General features: G+C 40.1%; 1 protein-coding gene across 1 annotated transcript in view; it reads right to left on the bottom strand.

Annotated features, from left to right (window-relative positions):
* Positions 1-396: 396 nt before the first annotated feature.
* Positions 397-22,982, bottom strand: part of ASXL2 (ASXL transcriptional regulator 2) — a 146,070-nt gene continuing 123,484 nt past the window's right edge. Inside the window, exons 10-12 of the mRNA XM_024242310.3 lie at positions 20,714-20,819; positions 16,394-17,111; positions 397-11,083 (exon numbers count right to left, since the gene is read on the bottom strand). Coding sequence (XP_024098078.1) covers positions 8,636-11,083; positions 16,394-17,111; positions 20,714-20,819 — 3,272 coding nt within the window. The 3' untranslated portion in view covers positions 397-8,635. The remainder of the gene's footprint in view (positions 11,084-16,393; positions 17,112-20,713; positions 20,820-22,982) is intronic.

The raw sequence follows: 22,982 nt of genomic DNA, 5'->3' as shown, positions 1-22,982 counted from the left end.
GATATCACATTTTCCCAACACCACTTGTTGAAGACTGCCCCTTCCCCATTGACTGAGCTTGGCGCTCATGTTGAAAATCACTTGACCATGTATGTGAGCAGTTATTTCTGGGCTACTGTATTCCATTGGTTTATATGTCTGTCTTTATGCCAGGACCACACCTTTGTGATTACTGCAGCTTTGTAGTATGGGTTTCCTTTTCATTTCTGAAAGATACACACTGTCTGGTTCATGTTGAATTCTTAAACCCCCTTTGTTTTCTGACAAGATTAGCACTCTCTGTAATACCAACTTCAGTTAGGACCCAGGGACAGCTGTGCACAGAAGACTAGACAACAAGCAGGTAAGCCATTCCACATGGTGTCTGCTTCTTTGGAAAAGAAAAGGCACAGTCGCTAGAGTAAAACTGTATGCCTTTATTCAACATAGAATGAGTCAGTAAAATACGGTTTGTCTATGTGCAGAAACATACATTCGACTTCGAAGAAGGTAGTTTTTATACGACCAACGAAAGAACAGCCTAAAAGTGAGAGGAAAAAAGACGATAGTGAGGAGCTAAAAGGCAGAGTTTATTTGTCAAAGTGCTAAGGCCTATGCGCACAAAGATTTTAAGTGAATAAGAATTACATATGGTCATTTCTTCCATTCCGACTGCTCTTAGTGCTGGTGAAGGGTGCGATGCAGACACAGAATTAAGACAGGTTTTTTTTTTAAAAAATAGGTCAAAGAACTTACCGCTAAGTGTTTTTGTTTTCTTTCAAATTTTTAGAGTTTCATTTGTTATGTTCTCTAGATCTTTCATGGATTCTAGAAATTTTGTGAATTCTCCGAGAACTTGCTCTTTAATCAGTACTTCATTATTAGAAAATAAATTAAGATGTTTGTCCCAACCTAGAATCTGTCTCCTTATCTAACAAAAGGGTAACCAAATCCAAGACTCTGGAAGCATCTGATTAACTTAAAATGTGTGCAAAGTGATTATATGTAGGTTAAGCTGGGGTCACTACTGAAGAAGTCTCCAAACTACTGAAACTTGCCTGAAAATCTAAAATGAAAAGAACTACTGACTTAGGGTCAAAGCCCAACTCTATTATAATTTCCAAGCTCTAGGTATCTGAAGACATTAGATTCTGTTTTTTAAAAGAATGTAAAATTTTATGTACGATACTTTCCATAGGAAAGACATAAGCTTTGTGTAAAATAGTTCTAAAGTATCTTCAGATATTTTGGTAACATTTAATGCACTGCTTTCTAATTGGGCTAATTTGAATCTTAAATATTTTGAGAATCCCTGATTAAACTGAATAAAATTGTTGACTCAAGTTGGTCTAATATAGTGTTTAGGAAGCCAAGTTCCATTTCACTTAACAGATGGAGGTGCACAGCCCTAAATCCTGATTAGTGGCAAAAGCCACCACAGTTCAATAGAATACTATTCCTTATCCTACAGAATGTCTCAAATCAAACTCCAGGTTACACTCATGGCAATTCACCATTACATTAAGTGAATCTAAAATCTTAAAAAGAAATCTCTCAAAAATGGAATAAGCTACTTAATTCAAAGTTTACTTAAATCCATTTAAAACCAAATTCCAGGTTATCTTTCTTCTCCCTAAGGCATCCTCTAGGTTTTACAATTAAGAAAATCAGGATTTTTAAAAATCCCTTTAGGTTCTTTTGGGTTTGAAGAAGCACGAAAAGCGAAGTTGAAGTTACTCTTCAGGAAAACCCACTATTTAGCCACAGCCCATCTCCAAGTTGATCCTTTCTGGCTCTTTTCCTGGTTTCGCTTTTCCTTCCTGTTACAAGATCTCCTTCCAGGGAATCCCTTTTTAGGTTAAGGCAGAAAGTTACATGGAAGTACAGAGTCTATACAGTCTCTATGAAAAACAAAAACAAAAACAAAAACAACCCAATCTATTGTTAAAGGTTACCAAGTTATTAGGAAAACTGAGGACACTCATCCTCCTGGTTCCTGGACAGAGTTGAGACTACATTACATAGTGGAATACACCAAATTCTTCTTTGAAAAGCGCTAGAGTCCTGCTGAAGCCCTTTTTAATTCAAGTGGTGACTTAAGAGAAAAAAGGAAAAGCCACTTCTACGTTAGAATAGAAAAGGACACAAAAGTAATTTTATCCATTATGGAGAAAAACTGGGATGCAACAATTCCAAATGAAGAGATACAGTTGCTTATCATCTATAAGATGAAAATCATGTTTTAAGAAAAATTCCCTTTAGCTTCTTTTAGGTTTGAACAGTGACAGGAAAGCTGCATTATTTACCCAACTGTATTTGAAAGGGTTAGTTTAACAAAACACTGACTTACTGACCTAAATTAACTACTGACAGAGATTGCTGTTGGCCTGCTTCTAATTTAGATGTTAGAGATTTCTTGAAATTTCTATAGACTTTAGCTATTCCAACAATAGTTCTCAAAAAAGGTGCATTTTATTAATATGGCTCCTCATTTCCACACTTTTTCATCTAGGGGCCTTTTTTCTTTATGTATTTGCCACTACTGTGTCGTCTCAAACACTTCCATTTCATAACTCATTTAAATTTTCAACATATCTTGGGAAAAAGGTAGTATTACTCCTTGAGCCTAGAACTAGAAACATGCTGTATAGTCACTACTTTAGGAAAACCTTTCTGCAACTTACATGACTATTTTTGCTGACCTTTGCATAACCAGCACTTTAGTGCTTAGTGCACAGTAGGTGCTCTATAAATACTTGAATTAGTAAATAACATGATTTGTACATAAAAAGTTAGACTTCTAAAGACCAGCTGAGGTCAAGTAGTCTCAGAAGCAATGAACACGGATTTCTGACTCTGTGAAGTAAATAAAGGGTAGCTGGGGATCCAGGTTGAAGCTGCCTTGTCTTCTGGTATGTTGCTTTCTCCCTCAGCTGCAGACCAACTCTACTTGCAGGCACCCATGTCATCACCTGAATATAAATTTATCTTCCCACGAGATAGGAGACCCATCTAAATAATGATAAATATGTACCAGAAATGGGGAGTCAATCTTTGTAAATGGTCATTATGGATGTTTGTACACATTTAAATATTTTACCTTCATTCTTATTATATATGGAAATTATGAAGATGCTGATGTCCCCTGAGACTTAAGAAGTTTCCTTTAGAAATAGCACATTTTCAGCTAAGATCTAGACTGCTGTTCTCTTGGAAGACTGATTTATCTCCAACGTCTTGGGACAACCTAGATATCTGACATTCCAGTATTTGAAAAATAAAAACTGTCTTTTAAAAAGCTAATGTAAAGAAAAAAAAAAAAGCCAATGTATCCTTACATTAACTTCCAAAATATATTTTTTCTTTTCAGTGAAAATAACCATAGCTGGGCAGTTATAGGAACTAGTGAACTACAATAAAAAGTCAGTTTTATGGGTCATCAAGATATATTCTCGAAAATCTGACCTTAACAATTTTTCTTTTAGGTCATCAATGATTCGATATATTATTCACTTGTTAAAAAATGGGCTATATACTTTTCTTTATAAAGACAATGTAGGCACCATTTTGCTCCTATCATATCTTAAAATCAAGTATTTACTTTGCAGTCACAAAATGTGTTCTCATGGATTAGACAGCAATCTCGGTATGGGCATATAGACAACCTCTCCTACCAACTGGCTCAGACCTCATTTCCATAGCTACCCTTCCTGACCCAGGGGAGTTCAAAATTCAAGTGTCAAATGCTGAAACAGAACCTAATCAAGGCACAGGTGTTTCTCTTCACACTATTCTCCTTGCTCTTTGACCTCTCCAGATTAGACAGGCAGGAAGGACATGACTGGCTATGAAACTCACTTCTGAGAGAACTGGGAAATGGAAAAAAAAATTTTTCTATCGTCTTCAAGAAACTATTTCTTCACACTCCCATAAGGCCTGGAAAGTGGTGGCAGTAAATGTCAACCACTGTGGAGAAAGGAAAACCTGTTTTTTCCCCCGATATTTCCTTACCATTCTTTGATTTAGGAGCAAACAATGGGCACATTAATAAAAAGGCTGCACCGCATTTCTTCACTTTTCCAGTAATGTTAGGGGGTTAGGAGACAAAACAGATTAAGGGAGAAAACATGGAGACAGACAGATAAGGAAAATTTAATCAGTTTTACTTAAATTCCAAAAGAAATACACTACCCTGATTTATCACCAAGTTCCTCATTTTACTCTCTTCCATACAATCTGTGGGAACCATCCCATAGTAGTATAAGGCAGTAACTGAGGACTCTTACCCACGCCACTCTCAGATGTATGTCAAACCTCAAGATTCACCAAAAAACTCCAAGGTTTTTATTTTCACTTTTAATGATCTTTTACTTAATAATAAAATGAAAAATAAGAATATAGGAATACATACAATCTATATACATATATTTATTGCAAATACTTAAAATTCTTATGTAAAATGATTTTCTATATTTGTGAAAAAATATGACTTTTTAAATGGTGTTGACACCAACTTCTCTGTACATACCCTCAATTCCAATGTTAACAATTCCTTTAAAAAGGCAAAAGACACAAAAGTTTAGCATTTACCAAACCAGTCTGTACAAACCTTACAGCCAGAAGGGAAAAAAATAGCTTGTGGTAAATAAGTCAATTTTCTTTTAAAATAAAAAATAAACCCCAAAACTATTCCCCTTATTGCATTTTTCTGAAATAATCTGAGTGTCTTTAGAGTAACTTCCTTTGAAATAATTTGTGCCTTAACAGTGAGGTCCTACATCAAACATACCATATATGAGAAATTCAAAGTCTTCCACTGTCACTTTTTACAGATATTAAAATATATATTACTTAAAATATATTACTGGAAAGCTATTTTTAAAATTGATCTTCAATAGTTGTATCAAATGTAAAGCATTAAAAAAAATAAAGTAACCAAGAATCTACGAAGCTATTGCTTCAACTTTAGGAAATGTTTTACCTACTGTTCTCTTTCAATAGGTTTGTAGGTATTGAAACACGGTAGGAAAGGCCCCTGCCTATCACCATGTTTCTCAAAGTCTCTTTGGACTATTCTATAAATTGAGCTGAAAACTACCCTTGGCCAAGTTACTTACTTAGCACACTGTTGTAAGGAGATGGGGAGACTTTTCCCTCCTTGCTATGATGTGAAACCTCTAGGTCAAAGAGAAAACACTCTGGCACTGCTCACTGATAGTGAGTTCTAGAAATAAATAGCAGTGTAATGACCAGAGAAGTCTCCCCACTCCTCACCCCCATTATAGCAAATCACTTCACCAGAGAGTTATTTATGGCTCTCTAAGGTGGAGAAAGGCAATAATAAGCAACAGAATGTTAACTGTCAGGTCATTAATATGTATGACTTTGCACCTTCACCTGGAAGGCAATGAGGTCTTCCTTTGGCTATTTAAATCTGAGATAAGCTCTAAAACATGTACATCTGTATGCCTTCACAGCCCAATAAGTATGCTCTCTCCACCCCAAGTTTCCCATTTGCCAGCTCTTATTCTTAGAAATGTTACATGAAATACCACAGATAGCTTCAGTATCTCGAGCATAGGGGTTATGGAACAGAAGTAAGACAAACAACTCCAGGCTATTTGGCTTTACTTTCTGCTTAATAGGATGGAGAATTCTAATTCTCCAAAATTATTTAAGATTCAGGGAGACTTCTTTACTAGACAACTTAGAATCTTTATAAACAAGACCGAGGCTGTATTACTGATGCTATCTCCTGGGGTGACCTGCAGTGGAGGACATCTGAAGGCTAGACAGGGGTGCACGGGAGGCGTATGCATCAGGCATAATGCCTGACTAGTCACTGGAAATAATGCCAGGTCATACCCTAAGAATAAACTCAGCATTTATTAAAACTTTTCAGATTGGGATGAAACGTAAAACAACTCAAAAAACTAAGGTAAAGATTGCTTTAAAGGTGCTGCTGGAGTACAATACTAATAAAGGTTTTGTTTTACTGCTTCATTTTCTAAAAGGCCAGATTGTAATGTGTTTTTTTTTAAATTTTTCTGTTCAGCTTTTAAGATGAATGGCTTTCCACTTGAAACCTCTGTGTTGAAACAAACTGATAAACAGACTGGTATTCAAGTTACTACCCAACTAAGAGAATTTAACTGTTCTCTCGTCTGGTCAAGATTGAGGCAGTGTATCTAGTTGGCAATATCTGTTTTAGGAGTATTCCTAAATGCAAATATTTAGCTGAGTATTATTTGTTAAGATAATCTGGTGAACAGCAATGTTTAGGACCTATCTATAAGAGCCTGGGTCAAGATGAAGAGGCACAATATGGTTTGCTCTCTAAATGGACTTAAAAATCCCTGATACCTTTCCTCCTTTCCTAGTTACAGTCTGTTCATCCTTAAGTTAAGGGAAGCACAGAGGAAAACCTTTCTGACAGGAAAAAGCAGAAAAATCACTTTCATCAATCCAGACTGGTAACTGACATTTAGCATGGAGTCAATTCCAAAACTCTCAACCTCTCCCAGCACGCAGACCAGCCCTCAGCCCTGGCACTAAGGTGGAGTGAAGGGGTAGTTCTATTCAGCAACAGGTCTCTTTAAACCCTTCTTGGATTGCCCAAGGTACTGAATGTTTGGGAGCACCATTATTTCTGTTTTCTACTGGTTCTTGGCTTGAAAATATACTCTTTATCCCCAATCCTTGCAGCCTTCTTATCTCTTAGCTGTGTGTGTACTGGAAGAAAGGGGGAAAGATGGACAGACATACTGTTCTGGCTGAAGCTGGAACACAGATACTAATCCTATATTGGCCTTGGGCCACAAAAAAGCCAGAAGTGAAAAATGAAAAACAGTGAAGTAAGCTTCTTATGGAGAGGAGCGGAGCAGGGGCTGTGGGAAAGCATCAAAGAGTGTGTGATGTGGGGGTGGGGTGGGCAGTGGTGGGTAGTAGAACAGGGGCAAAACAGAGATTATTATTGCCCATTTTCTCCTAATCTGGAATGTGACTTAACAAGTTTAAACTGTTCTGCATTTTGTAAATATCACATCCTGAATATGAAGGACAAATACAACTGTACTATGTTGCATTAACATTTGTACTTTACATATTCCAAATTAGGAGACTTGAAATCAATATGCAAATGATGCAAATTGACACTCCCCCATTTAATACAAAATTCTGTTAAACTGCAGGTTTATGTTAATGTTCCTTAACCATGGCCTAAATATTATGTACTCACAAATTCTTCAGTCACCAGAGAAGGATTTAAAAACAAAAAAGGAAACAAGAAAGAAAAACAAAAACAAGCAACCAAAAAACCTTTAGGGCTCATTTTCCTTCCTTTCCAGATGTTCCCTTAGCCATTCAGAGGCCCCTTTCCATTAGAAATTTCTAGTGCTCAGACAGCAGTAATCCAAACAAGGGCTATATTTTCTAAAACAGGAAAAGTGTCTTGTGTATGTTTGTGTACATACAGGTATGTGTAAAGTAAGATATAATAAGATGATGTCATCCTGTTCAGATGCCTGGGAGGTCAAAACAGGTTGAACAGAATGAACAAGTGTGGCATTGGTGAGCTTTTCTACCTGCAACAACAAGCTGACTATCTAGCACTAGGTTAACAGGTTGGGAGAGAAGAGGAAAAGAGAAGCGACCTTGTTCTAGTGTCAAAACTGTTTTCCAAAGTTCTTTACGTTCAATTTAACTGTTTCTGTGGTTTCACTCCCCTTGCTCAACAAGATGTAGCTCAAATCACCCAATCACTAACACTTTCCTGTTCATTTTATATGAGTATTTCAAAATTGTTAGTTACCACAAATGACTAAGTGCGGGGATAGGGTATTTTTGCTGGAATTGTTGCACTGCACAGCCTGTAACAACACAGGGGGTCCCAGAGAGGCACTCCCTTCACCGACTACATTCACTGTCTCAGGGCAGGGGGTGGGATTAGGGAACAGCAGGGATCCACAAATTCCAAGTAGACTGCTTGGCAACAGTACTAGTAACTAGTACAGTAGAACCCAAGAACCAAGTCAGGGCTTTCACAGTCTGAAACACTACCTGTGAAATGAATTCCTTACCAAAAATTTCAATTTAAGAAGATTCCACCTAAGGTAAAGGGACTGAGTAAAACCCTGAATCCAAGTCCTGCAAAGGCTGAATAATCTATGAATAACCTGCGGCCAGACTGTCCAGACAAAATCAGTGTGAATGGTCATTTCTTTAGACCATTCCTTCACTTTCCTTTTCCTAGCTTCCTAGGAAATGTCAGAAGGGAGACAGCTTCCTTTGACCATGCCGGCATTAAACTTTTCTCAGTCACAAGTAGTAGAACATTAATCTGAATTCAAAGTAATACATTATTACCTAAACACTTGGAAAAATAATGTTAAACAAAATGTGACATATTTACATGATTTTGTAAGTGCAAACTTGTCACAAATTCACAAAGTCTTGCTTGACTTAGACTTACTATACAAGGTGCTCTTCCTCTAAAATGTAAAAAATCTGTACTTTGTATTCCTGATTAAGTAACATTTGTCTCTGAAGACAACTGAAACCTACTTGTTTATTTCTGTGATTCCAAAAGGACGCAAAAAACCCAACTGGTCAACCCTTCCCTTCCCCCTCCTTTACAGTGTATCTCTTTCTAGTCTCATTACCGAACGACAAGGCAGGAGACGCACAGTTTGGAGGGGCCGATGCAATCATCATGGCAGAAAGCGCCACAGCCTTTGCACATGATCATGGCTTTCAAGCGGCAGTAACATTTCGAAGGCGTGCCCTCTATGCTGTTCTCTTCAGGGAAGGCCTGAACAGGAATGGTCTGGCCATGGCTGCTGGGATTCATAGCTTGGCTAGCAGGGATGGTAGTGACAGTCACTGAAAATGACATGACATCACCTACATTGCTAGATACCTGGCTACCTGGTACAGCAGAGTTATGGTCCATGTCAGATGAGGTGGAGACATTGATCATGCCTCTGTAGCTTGGCCCTATCTGGGTGGGGCTTCCATACAACTTCGGGGTTTGCAGGGGTGGAAGGAGTAGGGGCTGGTGGGTGGGGCTGTCTGCAGGCAGAGGAAGAACAGTAGAATTGAAAAGCTCGGGGCTGCTACGGATTGTCTTACCTCTCACTGCATGAGCCATCTGCTTCTGTGCTGCCTGAATTAAATCTCTGGCTAGGGTCTTTTCATCAAATGTTTGGCCTCTGGTGAACAGGTAATTCTCCTTACTTAAAGTGGTTTGCTCATTCACTGGTATCTCAGCCTTCACATTCTTGCTAGCTAAGCAATCACTGGTAGCTAGAGTTTCCCTGCTGTGGGGTCCTGAACTTGTGTCACCCTTGCCAGCACTCTGGGAAACCTGGGGCTCCTCTTTCACCATGACAGATTCCTGCTCATCACCAGTACTTTCCTCATCAGTGTCATCTTCTTTGCTGCTGCTACTCTCTCCTGTTGCATTTTTACAGTCTGTATATCCCATTTTCAAGGCTTCAGTGGGGCTGCTTAGACAAAAACGGTCTTCAGGGTTTACAGAATGGGTCCTCCTAAAGCTCTCTGAGCCCCGGCCATAGGTAGAAATATTCAGTAAGTAGTGCCCTGCCATTGCAGGTTTGGATGTCCTTCTGCCAGCAAAACCCAGCATGAACCTCTGGCTTGTGGAGATGTCTTCCAGCTGGAAACCTGAGTGAGCGAAGTTGAACTGCGAGGGCGGCACAACTGAGAGAAGATTCTGCCTCCGAACCCTCTGAATGAGAGTCTGAAGGATCTGATCTTGGGTTGCTTTACTTAGTCCTTCTTGGTATTGGTGTGTGTCAACGCTGGAGTCCCTCAGCTCCTTAGCTGAAAAGAGCTGAAGGGGCCTTGGAACCTGGGGGAGCTGCTTACTTTGCAAGGTTTTGCCCAGCTGCTGCTGTGTAGCTGGATGGGACTGTCTCTCATTAACTTCCTCTCTGATGCTATTTTCTGTTGTGTTGGTACCTATGAGCGCTCCCATCCCCCTTTCCTCTTTTGTAGTCAGTGGAACCGTTTTCATTTCAACTTTGGTGAGAGGTTTAGGCAGAATTTGCTCCATGGGAACATCTTTGCCTTGAAGCAGCTGAGTCACTAAAGGATTATTAGCAGGGATACTAGAGGTTGGTCTTAAAGTGGGTCCATTCATGTTTAAAGAAGTTCCTGGGGTTTTAAGGCTAGAAGCTGCTGGCAAAGTGCTCGAGGGTGGAGCTGATCCAGCAGGTGCTGTAGTTGCATTGACCTGGGGTACAGGAAGCTTTTCTAAAGTGGCTGTGGTCAATAAAGACGTTAAAGGGGAGGGAGTTACAGCCACTGGCACACTACCATCTGTCTTTGATGAGGCTGAAGGGTTAGGTATATTCTTACTAGGACCTGCTTTGAGCTCAACGGTGCCATCAGCTGCACAATGAACAGGTGAGACACCTGAGATTAGAGCAGGACCTGTTGGAGAGGGTGCTTTCTCCTGTCTGCAACTACTGGGCCCTTGTGGATGGCTGGGAGAGGCCACTGCGGCTGTTGCTCTGGTGGGGTTCAGTTTTTCATTATCCAATTTCTCTATGTGGGCTGGTGATGGGACACTTGTGCATGCTCCACTGATGGCAGGTGTTGGAGGCATTGGGGGGGTTTGCTGTAGTTGTGCTCCAGAGACACTATGAGGCTGTGCCTGGCCTGGGGTTGTCTTGGTCTCAGACTGGGGCTGAGTCTCTGGACCACAGGGTAAAAGCTCTCTCGTACCTCCCCTGCTTCCAGTTCCTGCCAGTTCCAGTGTGGGGCCCTTTCCAGTTTCACTGACTCTGTCTGAGCCTGGACTGCCTCCTCTAGCAGTCTGCCCTTCACCACCCTCTCCTGGACCTTGTCCACCCCCTGGGCCAGGTCCTGGAATGGTCCCTCCAACCGAGGCGGCTGCAGCAGCTGCGGCGGCAGCGGCAGCTGCTGCCCTCTGTGCTTTGACCAGTTGGGCTTTTGCTTTGATGTCTGCAAGAGTTCTGGCTCCTGTTCTGTTAGGACTAGTGATGGAGACTGGAAAACGAGCCCTGGGAGAGACCTGCGATGGATGAAACGGCATGGGGGAGATTCTGGAGACCGGGATCTGAAAGAAGTAGAGGGGAAAAAAACAACAGAGCTTAGTTTTCATTTGTAAGAATAACAAAACTTCATTAGCCCTCACATTTTAAAAACAGATGAACACTACAGTACCTGTGACAAACATGGGTGGTCCATGGCCGAGAGGCCAAACCTTGGAGACAGCAATACTAGTTTGTAGCTCTAGGGTCCTTACATCCACTTTTTCTATTGGTGCCAAAGACGACTGCTTCTACTCTCACCCCAAATCCCCACACCTCTTTTCCTATCTCAACTCCCTCCTAATGTCACTATTACAAGTGCTTATTATGATACAAAGTTTTCTATGGTATTTGCATTTTTAAAAAGTGTATTTATGTTTGAGAAAGAAGAGAAAAGCAAGCAAGCCAGCCACCCATACCACTACGGTCTTTTAGTTCTTAGCTTTACTACCAAGGTCCCGGGGAAAATACTTGCTCTTCTCTGTTCTACACACACACACACACACACACACACACACACACACTTGGGCTGGATTATCTCAAATTACACAGGCTTCTAGATAGCACTGGAAGGAAGACAATGTGTGATCTATAGGAGCCCCCACCATGCCCATACACATAAAGGAGTATGTACGTAATGTTTGCCAGCCATTCTCATCTCTGGCTGGTATTATATTTACTTGTGCAACTTTTAAAATACATATGCTCTGGGTCCTATCCCAAAAAATTACAAATCAGAACCCCCAAGACCCTAGGAATTTATTTTTTTATTTTTTTAGATAGGGTCTTGCTCTGTCTCCCAGGCTGGAGTGTACTGGTGTGATCTCGGCTCACTGCAACCTCAGTCTCCTGGGTTCAAGTGATTCTTGTGCCTCTGCCACCCGGGTAGCTGGGATTACAGGTGTGGGTCACCACGTCTGGCTAACTTTTGTATTTTTAGTAGAGATGGGGTTTCACCATGTTGGCTAGGCTAGTCTTGAACTCCTGACCTCTTGTGATACACTTGCCTCGGCCTCCCAAAGTGCTGGGATTACAGGCATGAGCCACAGCACCCAGCCTGAAAAACCCTGGCCAACACGGTGACTCCAGAGGGAGCCTCCAACTCAAAAAAAAAAAAAAAAAAAAAGTTTCTAAAAAGCTACTTGCGAGATTCTGATGTCTATCAGGTTTGAAACCATTGATTTTCTTCTTCTTTTTTTTTTTTGAGACAGAGTCTCACTCTGTCACCCAGGCTGGAGTGCATTGGCACAATCTCAGCTCACTGTAACCTCTGCCTCCTGGGTTCAAGTGATTCTTGTGGCTCAGCCTCCCGAGTAGCTGGGATTACAGGCGCCTGCCACTACGCCCAGCTAATTTTTTTGTATTTTTAGTAGAGATGGGGTTTCACCATGTTGGCCAGGATGGTCTCGAACTCCTGACTTCAAGTGATCCACCCACCTCGGCCTCCCAAAGTGCTGGGGTTACAGGCGTGAGCCACCACGCCTGGCTGAAACCAATGATTTTCATACCATAAAATCATCATGTCTGAAACAAATCTGCCTTCTGTCCTGAACAATACTTTGAAAGCTATTAGAGTTGCTAATAATGCAACAAGATGTGGACTCTTCTAGTAACTGGTTGAGTTTAAAGGAGCAAATAACTGTTAAGATGTTCTAAAGCATTTAATTTAAAAAAAATTAAGCCACTAAACCCTAAGAAAATGCATGCCATTTTTCTTAATGTTCTTAAATTAAGAATAATAAAGTCACTAAACATTTTTCATTATTTGCAATACTCATTTCTCAAAAGGTCAGTAGTCCTCAAAAATTGATTCTCTCTAATTCTGAAGTTAGAGCCATGGGACTTCATAACAGGTGTCACAGAGTATATATTTTACATCAGGAAATCTACTTAATCTCTCTAAGAGCTAAATCTATTTCACATCCAATTCGAACAAGCCTAGATAGTATATTTACTCATCACATAGTATTTTAGAGGCTGCCTACAGTAAGAAAGCAGCAGTTATTGTTCCTTATTTATATCATATGAAAGAAACTGCAGGGGAAAAAATAAAAAAAAAAAGATAAAACTAAAAAAGTAAATACAAGAAAGGTGTTTAGGGGAATTTATATAGGGACAAACAACTTTACATAAGAATACTCGTGAGAGTAACACTATACCTAGCATAATACATGATATCTATCATAATAACACAATCATTAATAACATGCTGAAATCAAATAAGAACCACCATTATAAGTGGTTAAAATGAAAGGTTTCGATATCTAAAAATAAGTTTCAGTTACTTATGTAAATAGCCCTATTACCTGATTATGCAAAATAAATCATATTTCTTTTTAAGTGCAAAACCACTCAAAGTTGTCCCGGCACTGATAACAATTTAATTTACTGAGAAGCCCTATCCTGGGAGAGCAGAGAGATTCAATCCTTTTCTTTTTAAGTGTACAGTCATCCCTTGGTATCCATGGGGGATTGGTTCTAGGACCCCGGAGGATATCAAAATCTGAGGATGCTCAAGTCCTTTATATAAAATGGTATAGTATTTACAGATAACCTCCACATATCTTCCCATATATTTTAAGTCATCTCTAGATTATTTATAACACCTAACATAATGTAAATGCTATATAAATTGTTATACTGTATTTTTACATTTGTGTTTAATTTTCTTTTCCAAATATTGTGATAGGTGGTTGGTTGAAAATATTGCATTAACCTTGAGGATGCAGAACTTGCTGATACAGAAGGCTGACTGTATATGGAATGTAAAACATATAATGTGCATGTGTGTATAGTTTTTATATACAGTTGTATGTATATAAAAGTTGTAACTAAGTTATAACATTTATACTATATTGCGAATTTTGTTTTCTGCTACTACATTGTGAATCTTGTTTTCTACGTAAATTTTGTTTAAAAGGTTTTGTTCTGTTATAAATTACATTAAGCTTTGTCTAAGAAACCAGTATTTGAGATAGGGTCTAAGAGGAGAGTTACTAAAGACACTTCTGGAGAAGTCTTTTTTGAGGGAGATGAAGAGGGAGAAGAAAGGAAAAGAACTGAAAAAAGTAAAATTATATTAACTTGGTCACAGTGGATTAAAGTTTCTGTGTAATCCCTCTGGACTAGCAGAAAGCAGACAGAATATGATGTAACCCAGCCTGTTTACAGGTGAGGAAATAGAAATGATGGGTCTTAGCAACATTTATAGCAAAACCTAAACAGTTACTCAGCTCTCAGGTCTGGAGATAAGCTGTGAATGACATTAAAGAAAAGTTTCTAATATTTTTATAAGAAAGAATAGTAAAAGTGATTATAACAAAAGTCAGAATCTCTGGCAATGCATGTTAATGGTAGAAAAAAAAATAAGAAAAAACCCCCATAGATTTGTAAGTGCTAAAATCACCAATCTTAAAGAGCAATGAATTGGCCAGGCGTGGTGGCTCACACCTATAACCCTAGCACTTTGGGAGGCCGAGGCGGGTGGATCTTGAGGTCAGGAGTTCAAGACCAGCCTGGCCAACATGGTGAGACCCCTTTACAAATAATTATTTGTAAACATACAAAAATTAGCCAGGCGTCGTGGCTTAACGCCTGTAATCCTAGCTACTTGGGAGGCTGAGACAGGAGAATCCCTTGAATCCGGGAGGCAGAGGCTGCAGTGAGCCCAGATTGCATCACTGCACTCCAGCCTGGACAACAGAGCAAGACTCCATCTTGGGGGGCAAAAAACAAACAATGAATAAAAAAGTAATAGGAAGTACAGATGGTGGCCCACGCCTGTAATCCCAGCACTTTGGGAGGCAGAGGAGGGCAGATGACTTGAGGTCAGGAGTTTGGGACCAGCCTGGCCAACATGGTGAAACCCCATCTCTACTAAAACATAAAATTACAAAAATTAGCCAAGTGTGGTGGTGCATGCCTGTAATCCCAGCTACTCAGGAGGCTGAGGCAGGAGAATCACTTGAACCTGGGAGGTGGAGACTGCAGTGAGCCAAGATTGTGCCACTGCACTCCAGCCTGGACAACAGAACGAAACTCTGTTTAAAAAAAAAAAAAAAAATTTAAAAAAAAAAAACAATGAGAATGGGTCAAGTTCTGGTAAGTGAATCTTTCCAAGGAATACTTCCTGACAGAACTAATTTTGGTTCACCTAAGTTAAATAAAAAGGGGGAAAAAGTACTTTTACTAGGCTTATTTTTCCATTTATATCCTAATGAGTAATATTCAGTGCCTTGCCTCTTAAATTCCTTGGTAAGAAAAATAAACATTATTTATTAAATGAATGAACTGCAAGCTGATATTAAGCACAAGCCCAAGTATTAACAAACCTTTAAGATCAGAAGTAAAAATGTGTTTGGGTTTTAAAGGGCATCAGTCAAAGATACTACCTAGAAGAATTTGAAAGATTTGACATGCAGCAATACAAGGCTAACTGGAAGTTAATCACATGCTAAGCGGCAGAGCTTACCAAGACTATTCCATGTTACTAGTGTCCCTCAAGTAAACAGTAGTGACAGAAGACAGCTACACATATTTCCTTTAACAGGAGGGAGCTAAAGGTAGTTCCTGATTCACAGAACATCAAGTCAGTTATGGTAGCAAGAAAAGGGTAAAAGTAAACTCAAATACCATGGCTCTTGGTACAAAGATAGGATCCTTTGATTACACCAATAGTCTCCTCATGCTTAGCTTCCCATTTCTTATTTTGTCATATCAGACAATAATTTTCATGATGGTTATAAGATTTCCATAACTGTCTTAAGGTCAATAATGGTGGTTATTGTTATTACTTCTGCTTATAAAGGGGCCACATTGTCTGGAAGCATGCATCACAGACTACCTGTAGGGGAACTGAAGGAAGCTCAAGACTCTTCCACCCTGGGATTGTGATCAACTCTTCTCTGTAATATCTGCGCGAACCCTGGCCCAAAAAATCTAAGAGGTCCTGAGGAGACAGTAGGACAGCTGGCTGTCAATGTTCTATAGAGGCTGAGAATTATAACCAAGTTTTTGGAAGTCCATTTAAATTATATTTGGTCTAAGAGTCTGAGATCAGGTGCCTCTGAGCTCGAGTAGTGAGCACAGGGGTGGTTTACATTAGATGCCCAGGTACCTTCCTTATGCAAACATCAGTAAAGACCTGTATGTAGGACTGCAGTTCTAAATGCCTGTCTATCATTTTATTTGTGTAAGACCATAGTTACATACTTATCAAATATATCCAACTGCTTCTGCATGAAGAACTACCACAATTTACTTGAAATTTAGTAGGTATGACCAAAAACATAGAGTTCAGACCATCTCTGCTTTTCTAATTCTCTCCATTCTCTTACCTTGAGAGGTGGTACTTTTCGCACCTGGACTCTGTCCCCTCTATTGAGAAAGGGCTGTGGTGAGACCTGAAATGGCTGCTGGTGCTGGCGATTCTCAGTGACACGTGGCCTCTTCTCCCAGCTCACAGGGGCCTCTTCTTGGGTGAGGGAAGACTTCCTCTTGAGGCTTTCTGGGCTCTGATCAACAAGAGTTGCTAGAGGTTCTTTCATAGTAGTCTCCTGTGGACCCGCTCCTGCTGTGGGCTTCACTATTGGTTTTTCAACCCCAGGACTCTTGGGTTTGCTTGGCGATGTAACTAAAGATTCTTGGCTTTCACTTTTGTTATAATTAGAAGCTGTGGTGAGATGGTTCTTCTCAGATTCCTGTTCAGCAGAGGTGACTGGCTTCTGCTCCAAGAGATCCTCATCCTTTGGGCACTTGATGGGAAGAATGCTGCTAAGCTCATGCGTATTGAGAGCTGAGGAAAGCAGGGGCTCTGAAGATGTGGAGAAGTTCGGCTGCACTTCACCTTGGCTTTCACACTCTTCTTTTCTGCCTGGTGATGACATTTGCAATGCTTCTTCTTTACACTCTGACTGGGGGACTACTGGAACTATTCTGATGAGAGAGGCCTCTGACACAGGCATGGATTTTGGTTGTTCAGCTGGGGTTTTCTTTACTTTGGGATCACTGGGAGAAGCTGTCAATTTCTTAGAATCTTCAAGGCTCAGGCCAGAACTAAAAAGGGGAAAAAAGAAATATTCTAGTTGAAAAACAGCCCATGTTGTTGAAAGCATTCATTAATAGAGATAATGGAAGATGACAATGCCTAGGAGAACCCCTGACACAGCAGGTATTCATGTATTATCTTCACTATTAATAGTAGTGAAAGTTCTGGAGTCAGAGTACCTGGATTCAAATTCTGGCTCTGATACCTACCGTCCGTGTGATATTAAGTAAATGACTAGCCTTATTTACTTCAGTTTCTTCAATTGTACACTAGGTTTAATTACTTCATAGTGTTGCTATGATAATTAAGTTAATCCATATAAAGTACTTGCCTAACACATAATGAAAGCTCAGTAATAGTAGTTATTATTACTTCTGCTTATAAAGGGGCCACATTGTCTGGAAGCATGCATCACAGACTACCTGCAAGGGAACTGAAGGAAGCCCAAGACTCTTCCACCCTGGGATTGTGATCAACTCTTCTCTGTAATATCTGTGCAAACCCAGGCCCAAAAAACCTAAGAGGACCTGAGGAGACAGCTGGCTGTCAATGTTCTATAGAGGCTGAGAATTATAGCTGAGTTTTTGGAAAGCCCATTTAAATCCCACTTGGTTTAGCTCTAAAATTCTGAGATTGAGTGTCTCTAAGCTATTCTGAGGGTATAGTTCCATTGAGATATCCATAATGTGGCTTGGCTAAAAGCCTAGGCTAATCTGTAAAGGTCATTAGTGACTCTTCTTAATGTTTTAGAATATTGTACAACATGTAAAATCAATGAGCCTTCTTTGGTGACTTCAAAGAGTCAGTACTGTGCTTCTGAGATGGAATGGCTAGGGACAAAACTGGGCAATAATCAAAAACAGTCTTTCTATAAAAGCTGACAAGAAGTAATAGTTGAAAATAGAAAGACCCACGAACTGTTGTAATGCTCTATCTGCTTAAGAAGGAGGGAATGGGCCAGGCACAGTGGCTCATGCCTGTAATCCCAGCACTTTGGGAGGTGGGCAGGTCGCTTGAGCACAGGGGTTTGAGACCAGCCTGTGCAACGGGGCAAAATCCCACTTCTACAAAAAATACAATTATTAGCTGGGTGTGGTGGCATGCACCTGGAGTCCCAGCTACTCGGGAGGCTGAGGTGGAAGGACTGCCTAAGCCCGGGAGATTAAGGCTACAGTGAACCGTGATTGTGCCACTGCACTCCAGCCTGGGGGACAGAGTGGGACCCTGTCTTTAAAAAAAAAAAAAGAAAAAGAGAAAAAAAAAGGATGGAATGAACAAATATTTGTAGAATTACTGCTACCTGAAATAATAGTCTAAATGTACCAAACATCACTTCTATAGCTCAATGCTCATACCAAAAATATAGAAAAATCAGTTTATAGAACTCTTTTTTTTTTTTTGAGACAAGGTCTCGCTTCGTCACCCAGGCTGGAGTGCAATGGCGTAATCTTGGTCACTGCAACCTCCGCCTCCCAGGTTTAAACGATTCTTCCACCTGAGCCTGGGTCTACAGGCGCGCACCACTAAACCCAGCTAATTTTTTGGTATTTTTTCTAGAGATGTGGTTTTGCCATGTTGCCCAAGTTGGTCTCGAATTCCTGGGCTCAAGTGATCCGCCCACCTCAGCCTCCCAAAGCACTGAGATTACAGGTGTGAGCCACCGCACCTGGCCGCAGTTTATGGAACTCTTAATCTCAATAGGAATATTTCCTAAATGACTGTGAAGGAGATGGATAAATACTACTTGGAGACAAGGAAAAGGAGCACTTAGTTTTCAAGCTGTGGTTACAGGTCTCCTTAAGGGCTGCCATTGGTGTGCAGAAGGAAGGAACGGAGACTAACAAGCAGGAGTCCAGGTGTTCAATCCTATTTCAAACAAAACATCTCCATTACCATCTATTTAAATGTCCCATTACAATTTCATTGTTGGATCTTTTGTTGGGGGGGAAAAACTGATTTAGGCTACAGCCTCTTTTAAACAGAATTTATATCTTGATTCAGTTATGTACATCTCCCAGAGTGCCCTTTACAGAGGAGAGGCTGTTTAATTACAGGTTGGTTCTAATAGTCCACATTACAAAATTCCTAAGATTCCTTAGTGATTCTGGATAGCTACATTTTGGGATAAGTAACTACTATAAAAAGTGGACAGAACCTCAGTATTCTGGCCGGCAGTGGTGGCTCACACCTGTAATCCCAGCACTTTGGGAGGCCGAGGTGGGCAGATCACCTGAAGTCAGGAGTTCGAGACCAGCCTGGCCAACATGGTGAAACCCCAACTCCACTAAAAATACAAAATTTGCCAGGTGTGGTGGTACACGCCTGTAATCCCAGCTACTTGGGAGGCTGAGGCAGAATTGCTTGAAACCGGGAGGCAGAGGTTGCAGTGAGTCTGAGATTGCGCCTGTACTCCAGCCTGGGCGACAAGAGTGAAACTCTGTCTCAAAAAAAAAAAAAAAAAAAAAATGAACTTCAATATTCTTCTATCTTATAAAGTAACCAGAAGAAAAACCAATCTTTTCAAAGAAAGGGACTTTTTTTTTTTATTATTATACTTTAAGTTTTAGGGTACATGAGCACAATGTGCAGGTTAGTTACATATGTATACATGTGCCATGCTGGTGCGCTGCACCCATTAACTCGTCATCTAGCATTAGGTATATCTCCCAATGCCATCCCTCCCCTCTCCCCCCACCCCACAACAGTCCCCAGAGTGTGATGTTCCCCTTCCTGTGCCCATGTGTTCTCACTGTTCAATTCCCATCTATGAGTGAGAATATGCAGTGTTTGGTTTTTTGTTCTTGCGATAGTTTACTGAGAATGATGATTTCCAATTTCATCCATGTCCCTACAAAGGACATGAACTCATCATTTTTTATGGCTGCATAGTATTCCATGGTGTATATGTGCCACATTTTCTTAATCCAGTCTATCATTGTTGGACATTTGGGTTGGTTCCAAGTCTTTGCTATTGTGAATAATGCCGCAATAAACATATGTGTGCATGTGTCTTTATAGCAGCATGGGACTCTTAATTCAAGGTTTTTTTAGAAATGTATTTTATTTTTTTTGAGACGGAATTTTGCTCTTTTTGCCCAGGCTGGAGTGCAATGGCACCATCTTGGCTCACCACAATCTCCGCCTCCCAGGTTCAAGCGATTCTCCTGCCTCAGCCTCCCAAGTAGCTGGGATTACAGGCATGTACCACCACGCCCAACTAATTTTGTATTTTTTTAATAGAGATGGGGTTTCACCATGTTGGTCAGGCTGGTCTCGAACTCCTGACCTCAGGAGTTCGCCTCGGCCTCCCAAAGTGCTGGGATTATAGGCGTGAGCCACTGCGCCCAGCTAAAAAATTTATTTTTAAAGAAGCCATTTCACCTACAATGACAGTTTTAAGGGTAAAGTATGATGAGTAATCTAATTCTGTGAACCCGTGATTCATAATAAGAAAAAAACTTCTTCCTAAAGGAGAATCAGTGAGACAACAAAACAAAACAAAACAGAAGGAAACTGGGGCCTAGATTTCTGTGAGGGTAATGAGATAAAGCACTACATGACATATATATAGGAATTAACATTTGGTTTATAGAACCTGTCCCAATATTACCTCTGCCCATAGTAGCTTTCAAAGAATTGTTCTTTCCATGGCTCCACTTTTTTCTCCTTCTCAATCTCTTGTCGAATTCTCACCTGCATCTCAGGTGTAAACTCACCTGCAATGTACCCAAAAAAGGATATTCAATAGAAAAATGCTATCTGCAACACGTAACTATAAATCATGAAAGACTCATGCAGGAATCAGAATACTATCATGTGAAAGTAACAGAAACTCCCCAATCCTCCTCACTATAAAGGAGGACCTAAATGCCATTAGGTGAAATAAAAATATGTTTGCACACCACTCCAGGTAGCTTTCAGTACTCAGCTGAGGCTGACAGAGCCTTTTCGCTGGACTTCCCTGTGGTACCTTCCTCACACTCCAAGCATCACATTCCATACAGATTTATTTTATCTCTTACCTAGAACTTCCAATTTATTTTCCACTAAAAGAAAAAGTGATGGGCTTTCAATAAACTATGCCACTGGGCATTTTTACTACTTTCAAGATCAGTTTCTCCAAGGCAACTTAATTTTAGGCTTTTAACCTCTAACTGCATAAAGAAAAGCTATGGCCCTAGCATTCGAGATTCCAGTAAAAAGGTAGGGAGTTATTCTGGAGTTGTCAGTTTTCTAATTGTTCCACAAATTGTACCACGCTAATACTCTAGCAAGAAGATACTCAACATGCCAAAGACCCAGCTGCTCTGAATATGCCATTTATTTGCATATACTACCAACCACCTCAATCCTTCCCACTCCATAGCAGAGAACAGTGAATGTGCTTGGTAGGCCATCTTCAAACTTGTGGCTCAGATAGGCTGCTCCCTTTTATACTCTAATACCCAGGACATCAAGGAATAAGAGGTAGAAATGGCAGAATTTGAAGTTTAAGACCTCCTGGGGGTGAGAAGAAGGAGAGGAAAAGTGTTAGAGGACCGTGGACATCACAGTCGTGGGCAAAGGATTGGGAAAAGAGGGATTTGGCTGTTAGAATCCAACCCAGAACTCCTGCTGTTGAGTCTACTGTGTATCTGAAAATGAGGAATAAAATGTACTGGACTCTGTTCACATATATACAGTGTTCCAAGTTGTTGTTCATAAAACATGATCACTTGACTATAGGTACAGCAGTCACTTGCCTGCATGTTAAAAAAAAAAAAAAAAGGAACACTGATAATAATAATCGCAGTATCATTGCTGACAGTACCTAGTTACAAAAAAGTGGGGGCTGAGGAAGTAAATCCTTTACCAATTTATTCTTAAAGAAAGGTACTGGTATGTTTTAATCTTTCTGAAAAAAAAAAAAAGGGGGGTCTCTGCCCAAAAATATCTGTAGGAAAGAGAAAGGACCAAAGTAATCAGAGGAAGAGATCCCTTCTACATAGAATTTCTTCTAAAAGAAGAGGATGGGAAAAGTCAACAATTTCAAGAAACAATCTAGATTATATATTAGCTGTTCACTTTAACTGGTAGGGATCTGACAGAAAATAAACAATGAATAGCACTCCTAATGCATTCCTTACAAATGTATATATTTTAAAGTCTCTCACACTTGTTTTAGGCTATTGTTTGGTATACGACTTTCAAGTGCTATTTTTTATTCCATGTATACTGAAAAACAGATGTAATAAAAATAATTCAGCCAGTGGTTTTACTTATGTCTGCATATTAGAATCGTCTGGGAAAACTTTGACACAAACAAACAAACAAAACCAATAAAGCTCTGACACTAACCCAGAGCAATAAAAACAAAATCATTGACACTGGTGTCTGCATATCAGTATTTTTAAAAACACCACAGGTGTTTTTCAGCTGTAGGGGTGAAGAACTGCTAGTACTGACAGATACTATATGCAGTGCCCACACACAATCAGTCACTAGAAGCATGGCACACATGGCAGACCAGTGATCATAGTCAGTAATACTCGGTCATGATCCATACTTACTACAATGTTCTGACTGCCAATTAACTGTCCATTTCAAGTGGCTGAATTTTATATTATATGAAATATACCTTAATGAAGTGATCTTCTATACCTTAATGAAGTGATCTTCTACAAAGTTCTCACTGATTGCTTTTACTGTTAGTTTTATTGAGGCTAGGCAGTAACAAACAGATTATCTCACTGCTTACCAAACTGGGATGCAGAGCACCATAAAGTGGCTAATTCTATAGTTTTATTAGGGAGCCTAATACAATTTCAATTCCTAGGCATTAACGTAGAACTGCTGAATCAGAATCTTTAGGAGCAGGGCCCAAAAATCTGTATTTTTTA

This window comes from Pongo abelii, chromosome 12 (genome assembly GCF_028885655.2).
Source record: "Pongo abelii isolate AG06213 chromosome 12, NHGRI_mPonAbe1-v2.0_pri, whole genome shotgun sequence".
Taxonomy (NCBI): Eukaryota; Metazoa; Chordata; class Mammalia; order Primates; family Hominidae; genus Pongo; species Pongo abelii.
The sequence above is the reverse complement of the archived record's forward strand: the minus strand, read 5'-3'. Positions and strand labels throughout refer to the sequence as shown.